The 9413-nt window shown below is 39.4% G+C and overlaps 1 protein-coding gene across 4 annotated transcripts in view; it reads right to left on the minus strand.

The window, feature by feature from the left end:
• The window catches only part of usp28 (ubiquitin specific peptidase 28), a 32831-nt gene extending 23781 nt beyond the window's left edge, over positions 1-9050 (minus strand). For 2 of the 4 annotated variants that reach the window (XM_020709131.3, XM_011483920.4), the window contains exons 1-5: positions 8858-9050; positions 4156-4233; positions 3456-3552; positions 1521-1608; positions 1032-1194 (exon numbers count right to left, since the gene is read on the minus strand). In XM_020709131.3, coding sequence (XP_020564790.1) covers positions 1032-1194; positions 1521-1608; positions 3456-3552; positions 4156-4233; positions 8858-8902 — 471 coding nt within the window. In that variant the 5' untranslated portion in view covers positions 8903-9050. The remainder of the gene's footprint in view (positions 1-1031; positions 1195-1520; positions 1609-3455; positions 3553-4155; positions 4234-8857) is intronic. The other 2 variants (XM_020709130.3, XM_020709129.3) reach the window with 2 other exon arrangements.
• Positions 9051-9413: the final 363 nt, after the last annotated feature.

The raw sequence follows: 9413 nt of genomic DNA on the forward strand, positions 1-9413 counted from the left end.
TAACTTACAAAACTAAATTAAAAACCAGACTTTTATCTAAATACTTACTGTGACATTGTCATCAAAATACACAACATATGGATTTATGAAATGGGAAGGGTAACATTAAGAAATGTTGTTTTGCTGTACTTCTCTATTGTCTTGTTTTAAAAGTATTACACATCTTTTTTTTATCCTTGTTTATCTGGGAGTGGTCTTCCACTTCCCTGTACATTAGCTTGTTTTTTATGAAAACACTCAGAATTGTATATATTTTGTCTTCTTTGTATATCATGTCATTACTGGCTTGTATGTTTCTTTTTTGCGCTAAATGGAATTAAAAGAGAAATGACAGTGAGTATTGTCATAGATAAGGAGACCTGCTTGGTAATACAGGGAATTGATAATAATTGACAAACAAGATAAACATTAATAGCATTTATTTCAAGACCCACTCCAATGAAAATCGTGTTTTTGGTGTATTTAACATGTTTCTTTAGCATTCTGTAGAACCGGAATATTAATTCTACGCAAAAATATGAAATGAAATAACTCAGTGGGATTATATAAGTGTGCTTCTTCCAACTCCTTTTTAAGCAATAGGTGAACCTCTACTTGATCTTACTTAATCACTATATTTTATGAATTAAATTTAACCCAAGTGTGTCTTTGTTTTAGTTTTTTTTAATCCCTGCATTTTATTATTTCTGTAATGAATTTGATAAATCTGTGTGTTTTTTTTCTTTTTATTGTGTGTCTACAATTAGTGGTTGAAATAAATCAAATTAAATCAAATCGAGTTCCGTCATTTGTTTTGCCTTATTGGTAGTTTAATGGAGGTCCTGATTGTATCTTAAATCTAAATATTAAAGGTCTTTACTTTCTGAAAAATATGACAGTCTCATAACAGTTTTGAAATATTCAGTTGTTTGTTTTTACTCCTTCCATCTTACTCCTCCCTCTGCTGTCCTTTGGCTGTCATGTTACCATTGGGTCCTTTTTTGCCTCAAAGGGTTTATTGTTTTTAAAGTGAATAAGCTCCTCCCCCTCACCTGGATGACAGCACTGAACCAGCAGGTGTTTCCCACATTGCGGATTCCCACCGGCCAGTCATCCTGACGGATCCAGTCTGCAGGACTGCACATCTCACTCTGAGCTTCACACCTCTTCCTCTTCATCCTTGCAGCATTTTCTTCTGTGCTGGCCTCCAAAGCCCTGTGTGATCAAGGGAACTTGCTGAATACAGCGACAGAACCTTCTATCCAACACAGATTTACTCCGCTAACTTTAGGGACAACAAAAAAATGAGAGAATGACACAAGAATTCTCTTCTTCATACTCGAATTTACAGTAAATTCTTGAATGAATGCCTAGATCAGTTCACTTTTAAGCAATTTATAGGTATATTTTTTTAAGCAAAGAGGCTGACAAATGTTTGATTTCCAAAATTTGCAGGCAGAAGATAACATTTTGTGGAGAAAATCTAAAAACAGCAAAAAACACAAGTTAAGGATACATATTAAGTAATAATATGTGATTACCTGTGTAATTCTCGCTCTTCTTCCTGGGCCTTGTGGGACTCCTGTAGACTCAGCTCTATGGCGGCCTGCAACTCATCTTTGGGCAGTCCTAAAGAGACAAGTTAAAATTAATGTCAAATAATTGTGTTTATGCACTAAGCGCAGTTTGAGCTACTTTCAAAAGCAAAAAAACAACAACATTTTTTAAATCAAAAATGGCTAGAAAACAGTTTGAGTGCTTGTAGCAGAGCAAATAAAGCATTTTTCATTTGGTGCTTTTTATTTCTATTTGTACATTTTAGTCTTTTATTTAGTTTTTGTTGAAAAACTATTTTTGTATAGAAGTTAAAAAATACTTTTAATGTTCACACACATTTCAGAAAGAGGTTGGCTCTTTTTTTCTTTATTTCAAAATGCTTTTTCATTTGATTTGATTGTTTGATTTCAAGCATTTTAGTTAAAGAATGTACACAGATTTATTAAACTTATTACAGAAATGATGAAATGCATAGATTAAAAAAAGAAAATAAAACAAAATCATGACACTTAAATTACATTTGCTTAATTAAATCAAGTGATGATAAGCTAAAGTTAAGTAGAGCTTGATATATTGCTTGAAAAGGAGTGGAAAGAAGTGAGTTTATAATCCCATCCCTGCTTAATTAGTTCATTTTATAGTTTTACATAGTTTTTGTAAATGGTTCTGATCAGATAGATGATTTTCCAGAAACAAAATCCAGTGCTTATTAATGATTGATTATCTTCAGAAAACATTCATTCATGATTTCAGTAAACAGTAACAGTGACAGTTATGTCCGTAATAATTATTGAATGTCATTAGAACACATGATCACGTTAAACCAGTAATTATTGCTACACATTGCAGATCAAGTAAAGAAGATCAATAGCTTATTGATTGTAATTCAGACATTTTAGTAATCATTATTGCACATTACACAGTTTAATACTCATTGGTTGTAATTAAAAGAGCTTTGATTATTTCACCAAAATCAAGTTCACACATGTATTTGAAATTATCCAAACACCTGTTGATCCTCTTATCTTCATATTGTGAAATCAGAGCTTCTTTATACATTTTCTTGAATATTTGGATGTTAGAACATTGTTTGAGCTCATTACTGAACCCATTCCAAAGTTTAGTGCCACACACCCACACACAGAAACCTTTCTTTGTGGTTCTTATCAGTTTGATCTTGTAGTTCCTACATCCCCTCAGTTTGTGAGTTTCGTTTTCTAAGAACTGTTTTTGGATATTGAATGGTAATGATTTCCCACTGTATATGATTGATGATTTCAATCATTGATGATTTCCCTCTAGTATGGGGAGAAATTATTATATATTATATATATAATAAGCTGGAATGCTCTGAAAAGTTTTTTTAAAAACAGTTTTTAACACCAGTCACCGTATTTGCCACACATTTTTTCAGCTGTTTTGCTTGTTATACATGTTTGACATGAATTTGAACTCTTTTTACCATTTCTGTTTTTAAAGATATGTGTTTTATTTTTATTAAAAAAAACATCATAGTCCCTTTCAGAGACTACACTTGTGTGTATGATAATCCGAACAACACAAAGTGCCTTCAGCATAAAGTTTTGCCAACATAATAAGACAAATAGGAGGACTTTGATTCTCATTTAAGCAAAGGTAAGTAGTAGACAGTTTACTTTTTAAAAACATATTACTCATGAGAGTAGTCTTCCTCCACCATACTTGGTTTCAAGTAGATTTGTGATTTAAAATCAGTGCTCTTTTTAGAACAATAATAATTGTAAAACCTTAGTTTTAGAGAAAACAGCATATTAACTTCTTAAAAATAAAACTATTTCCTGGTGGCAGTGGGTATGCCACAGATTGCAGTTGAAATTTTTTTTCCAAAAAAATATTTCTCAAACCGTATCCATATAGTTTTAAAGTAAAGCCGGTCTCACCAGGTGTTGCTGATTCCTGTGGCTCTCCAGGGTCCTGAACCCCCACAGTCGGGGTTGTTAGCAGACCAACTGCATGTCCAACATCTCCATGACTGGCCTTTTAAAGAGTTTAGGGAGAAAAATGTAAAAGTGAATGACCTTTTTTTTTTAGAGAGATTTGTCATTTTAAAATAGGTTACTGTGTGAAATATAATACGTAGCTTTTGTTGAGGAAACTAAAAACTCTCAAATTGTTCTTTTTTTCTATTAACAAACATTTCTAAATGGTTAATTGCTCCGAAGCCCATGTATTCATACAATTACAATTCTGTATTTGAGATAAAAACCTTTAAAAAATAAACTAGTGCACATTATCTTTGATATCTTTTTGCTTTATTTGTTAATGCTTAAGCATTTTATTTTTTTACAGTTTTTCAGTCTGAGCCTCTTAATTTTACTGCACTTGCATGGGAAATGACAGTGTAGTTGATCTTTGTGTCAATTTCACTTTTTGGAAAGTGATGCTTTCCAACAAACAACTTTTTAGCATCACATGACACTTGAATTTTAAATGTTAGGAAATAATTAGTTTGCGCATCCAATCTATCTGTTTTGTATAACCATGTATTTATCGCAGTCGCTTTTTTCTGTGTAATCAGCTGTCAGAATTAGCAAAATAAAAGCCTAAAACTTAATAAATCAGTGGCTGATAACTTCTTACCTTTAGAGCTTTATAGAGAACCTGTTGGTCTTGGATCCCGGTGATTTCCTGCAGTTGGTTGATCAGCATTTTGCTCTGCTAATTAATAAGAAACAACAACAGACTTATTTCTATGTCACAGAGCAGCAGTTTCTTTTTTGTTTAATGTTTTTTGTAGCATAGCATTTAAAATTTGTTTTTACAGCAAAATACCCCTTGTGCAGGACAAGGCAGCTCTCATAAATCAGTAATTTTAACATTCTTTCACAGAGAGACCTCAGACAACACTTGAACAACAACAAAATATTAAAATACATTTTTTAAAATGAAAAAAAAGAAAAAAAAGAAACAGCACAGGGCATTTTAAGATGTAAGTTCCTATCTAATTTAATTTAGAAGGATTGTATTCTTAAACTTTGACACCTCTCCTAACCAAATTCAAAATAAAACAAAAGCAGATTTGTTATTCTTGAACTTCTCTGTTAAAACCATAACCAGCTACATAGATACTTAAGTATATGTTGGCAGTGATCAAAATAACAACTTAATCTGGACTCCGCTTTCCTAAAAGCTAACTTTGCAATTTATTTATTAGCATTTGTCCAATTTACCATAATTGTTAAAGGTGTTTGTGAATCGTTGAACATCACATCCAGGATGTTCAAGTCTAAAAGAAATACTTTACACAACAACTTCTATCTTTCATTTGATACTAGTAAAGAAGGAATATGAACTTAGTATCACCACTAGTGTTACTTTAACTTGATTTATATGAAATGTATTGGGTAAATCTGGTCTAAAACAAGGAAACATGTTGCCATTAACACCAGTAAGTAAAAAAACCTCTGATTTAAAGACCCACTCCAATGATAATTGAGGGATGTGAGGGGCTGTAAGCTTGCAGGAGAGTGTTTAACCCTTGTGCTATCCTAGGCACTTTAACGTTGGGAGTTGGGTCATCTAGAACCACTAGACCACATGTGTCAAACTCAATGCCCGGGGGCCAAATCTGGCCCGCCATGTCATTTTAAGTGGCCCGCAAGAGCATAAAGGTTTTTGATTTCTTAAAATAAAAATTGTATTTAATTGAATACATATTATTTATGTGTAGCTGCTGTAATTATTCAATGTTTGCAGCTCTTATGTGTTTGTGCAGACAAATTGTTGTCATCAAACCATCAGTTGGATGCAAGGCTGTGTGCAGCCTTTTTTTGTAAAATGTAACACGTGTAATACATGTTCTTTCTAGCTCAGTTTTATGCTATTTTTCTTTATTCACTTGGCCAGTTTGATCCTTCATTAATGGAGTTACGTGGATTTTAATAAGCGTTCAAAATTTAAAAGGATTTATGCTAAAGTAACAAGCAAACATATGTTTTCTATGCAACTGTAATTGTCACTTTAAACAGTTAGAATAAATAAATAATGAGTAATTTAACATTAAGGTGTAGGTATGTTTATTTTTGATTACATTTAGTTACATGTATAAGTTATATCTGGCCCTTTGAGGACAACCACTATACTGATGTGACCCTCGGTGAAAATGAGTTTGACACCCCTGCACTAGACAGTGCTCTGAACCTTTTTTTTTTTTTTTTTTCTTTTAACTTGTTCTGTCTAACAGCTGAGCAAACAGATTAGAGCTGAAGGCTTTTTGTGTTGGACAGGTTTTACTATCACAAAAAGAGGTTATATAGCTTCAAGAAACTAGAGTGTAGATTTGTATAAACCCCTTTTTGTCGTATTATTTTTTATTTATTTGTTACATTTAGTGTGTGTGGGGAGGGAGAGGGGAAGAATGTGAGGGGAGGTTGGAAGAGAGTAAAAGAAAGAAAGGTGAAAAGGGGGGGGATACAAGCACTGATTTGAATAAGTTATTATTTTAAGCTGTAACAATTATACCAGATCTGCTGGAAAGACAAATGTTACATAAAAGGTGAAAATCTGACACTAAGATGAGCGAAAAAAATCTGTCCATCAATACACTGTAGGTAAGGAGGAGGGATGAAGCAGACAGGGAGTGTGGCAGTGTGCACGTGCACGTGGGGGTGGAGATACATGCATGCTGCCGACGTGAACCGTGTGTTCATAAAGGGAGCCAGATCCTACCCAGCCAGACCAGCCAGACCAGGAGAGGGGAGGAGAGCCCCCCAGGCCAGAAGCCCCCCCAGCATCCGGACCCAGGCAGCCCGGGAGGGGAGGAGGAGGGGACCGCCCACCCCACCAGCCAGGCACAGAGAGGGCCCCCCTACAGGGGCCCCCCCAATGCCCAGAGGCACAAGCGAACCCAGTGTCCGGCCCCCAGGCAACAAGACAGGAGCGCTTAGCCGTACCAGGCGGCAGCCATTGGGGCCACCGGGCGCCGGACACCGAGACAAAGGCCAGGGACGCAGCCAGGGCCCCCGGAACCCATGAGCCGGCCACCACCCGACCGGCGCCCCGTCTCCGCAAGCCAGCCCAGGCACGCGACCTTAGCAACCCAGGGATCGCCACGCACCCACAGCCACCCCCCATAACCCTAAAACCCTACGCACTACAACCCCCCCCCCCCCCCCCCCCCCCGCCATAATATCTGAGCCCCCCTCCCCAACCCTCTCAGTGCCCTCCCCTCTCTGTGATGGGGAGGGAAAGCCCCAGAGGGTCCCAGCGAGCCAGCCCCCAGGTCCGTCCTACCCATGCACTCACACACATATACTCACAATCATCTGGTTACCCTCCCTACCCCCGCCGCCACGCAGTAACCCCCCCCCCCAGCCGGCCTACCCCCAGCGCCGTATGCCCGACCCTTCCCGCAGCCGACAGGATACCCATAAGCCCGGCCGCCCTGAGAGGACCAGGCGGGTGAAGACCGGCCGCCCCCCCCCCGACCCCACCCATGTATGGAGGTGTGGGAGTGCTGTGTGTGTGCTGCAGGTAAAATAGGAGGTCACCAGTGTGGGGGGCTCCACCGCTGCCAAGCCGCAAAGCCCCCCACTCCGGGGTCCCTCTGTGAGTGGTGTGTATTTGCTGTGTGTGTGCTGCTAGCATGCAGTGTGTGTGTCTACAGAGGAAGTTAAAATTGTGGGGGGGGCCAGCGAAAGGTGAGCACGGATGTTTCACCGTGCCCCCCTCCACCAGACCCTCTCCACAAGGCCCTAGATGAATCAGAGTGTCTAATATGCAAGTAAAAAGCGGGGAGGAGGGCGGGTGCCAACGAGAACCCAGAGAGGGGCATCCCCAGTGAGCCCCGCCAGCATACCCCTCCCATCCAGATCCCGGGGCCCTATGTGCCTGTGTGCAATATTTGTTTGGGTGAGAGCGGGGAGGAGCGGGCGGATGGGCACAACCGGGGGAGAAGGCTCCCCCGAGCAACCGGCCCCCCAGCCGGCCGCGGTAGGCGCCCCCCCTCCCAGAGCGGCCGGGCAGCCAGAAACGGCAAGCCAGCCGCAGTTGGAGGCCAGAGCCTCGTGGTGCCGAGAGACAGGCAGCAAGGAAGGGTCCCGGTGCCAGAACGGAGGGGCAGGGGGTCCAGCCCCACCATTGGTCCAGTCCCACCATTGGTCCAGCCCCACCAATCTGAACCTTTTTTCTTCAATGATTTGTGATCTTCACTGGTGTCCATGGATTACATGAAATATTTCCACCTTTATCCACCTTTGTCATGGTAGGAATAACACGTCAAAGTAAGGGTGGGGTCATCTAAGATAGCACAAGGGTTAAATAGTGCTCTCAGCAGAGGGGAGGAGAGGGGCGGCGTTGCTCAATACAAAAGGTCCGGCCCACAACTACTGCAGCTCTGCGGAAACTGTGTCCTGGAAACAGCACAGTTTCTAATTTTTTTTAATTTGGTTATCTACGGCATGATTATAATAATAAAAAAACAAACAAAAAAACACTTTGACAACAGACCAAAAAACGATCAGAGTGGGACGTTAACCTACAAAACCATGACTGTTTCAAATACAGCATGGCTTGAGTCAGGTGATATATAAAGCTTGCTATTCTGACAGCAGGTGTTCATGTCATTGTAACCCTGTGCCACACACACATTTACACACACAGGCGGAGGCAGACCAGACTTATATGGAGACCAGGGGCTATCTGAGACCCACTTGGTGAGTCTCTATTTTCGTCCACAGACACGGATAGCACAAGCTTCTGTTTATCATTCCACTCACCGTGCCACTGGGCACTGGGTGCCACTCTTCCTCTTTACCCCAGACACACACCCCCAACAGCAAATGGAGCCAAACCTTTAGGTTTTTCATTTTTATTTTTACCTTAGACATACACCAGGCTTTTCTTTATTCCTAAAATTGATAAAATTCTGGGAACAAGACGTTTTTTTTTTCAAAAAAAGGTGCTTGTTAGCATTTGGTTTAATCTAGTTCAATAAGCTGTTTTCATGTAAAAACAAGAGGGAAATACTTTGATATTGTATGCATCTGTACTTCAAAACAAATGTGTCTATAAAAATGTGCAACAATTTTAAACGTGGAATGCAAAACGAACACATAATAATACACTGTAATAAATAAATAAATAAATATCAAATATAATTAAATAATATGCAAGATTTTTGTTAATTTTTTGTTTTTAAACATACTTTAATGTAAAAGAAATGCTTTCTGTCTGGTTTTGAAACTGAATCGACACATGTTGTTAACTTGACAGATATGCAGGTTAGAATTGTTGTGTTTGGTTAGTTTCCGTTAGTTTTTCACTCCTTAGATCTCGCGCTCACCGACTTCGTTGACTGATCTCCATTCTCTGTCTGTTCAGCAATCATTGCAGACCGAACCCCACTAATTTCTTCCAGTTTCGTCGAATCTTTGCGCTCAGTCCCACTCAAGCCAGCTCCATCCGTCAAGCGCCGCGAGCGACCGACAGACCCGGCAGCTGCGCGCGCTCACTGAGTCACTCAACAGCGCGCGGTCACAAGGGAAAGCACGCGCGTGACTAAACGGAGGAATAACTTTTACCCTCTGAGAAGTTAAATACTTTTAGAGAGTTATTTTTAGTTAAAAAATATCCATTCATAAGTTTCTGATAAGATATTTAACATATTATTTATTTTGTTAGTACTTGTTTGGATTGTACCACATGGGCAGGGCAGGGGTGTCTATGATTGGGGTCAAAGGGGGCCCCATTGAAAGCTGTGAGCAACCCCTGAGGCAATGACGTCCTCTGCTTTTAATTAGTGTTGTGGTCGTTACTTTCAAAATTTTGTAAAAATGTTGCTGTTATTCATGAATTAAATTAAATATCTAGTATTTGTTTGAATTATATTAAACATAAAA

The sequence above is a fragment of the Oryzias latipes genome, chromosome 14, assembly GCF_053564925.1.
Source record: "Oryzias latipes strain Hd-rR chromosome 14, Olatipes_Hd-rR_3.1".
Classification (NCBI taxonomy): domain Eukaryota; kingdom Metazoa; phylum Chordata; class Actinopteri; order Beloniformes; family Adrianichthyidae; genus Oryzias; species Oryzias latipes.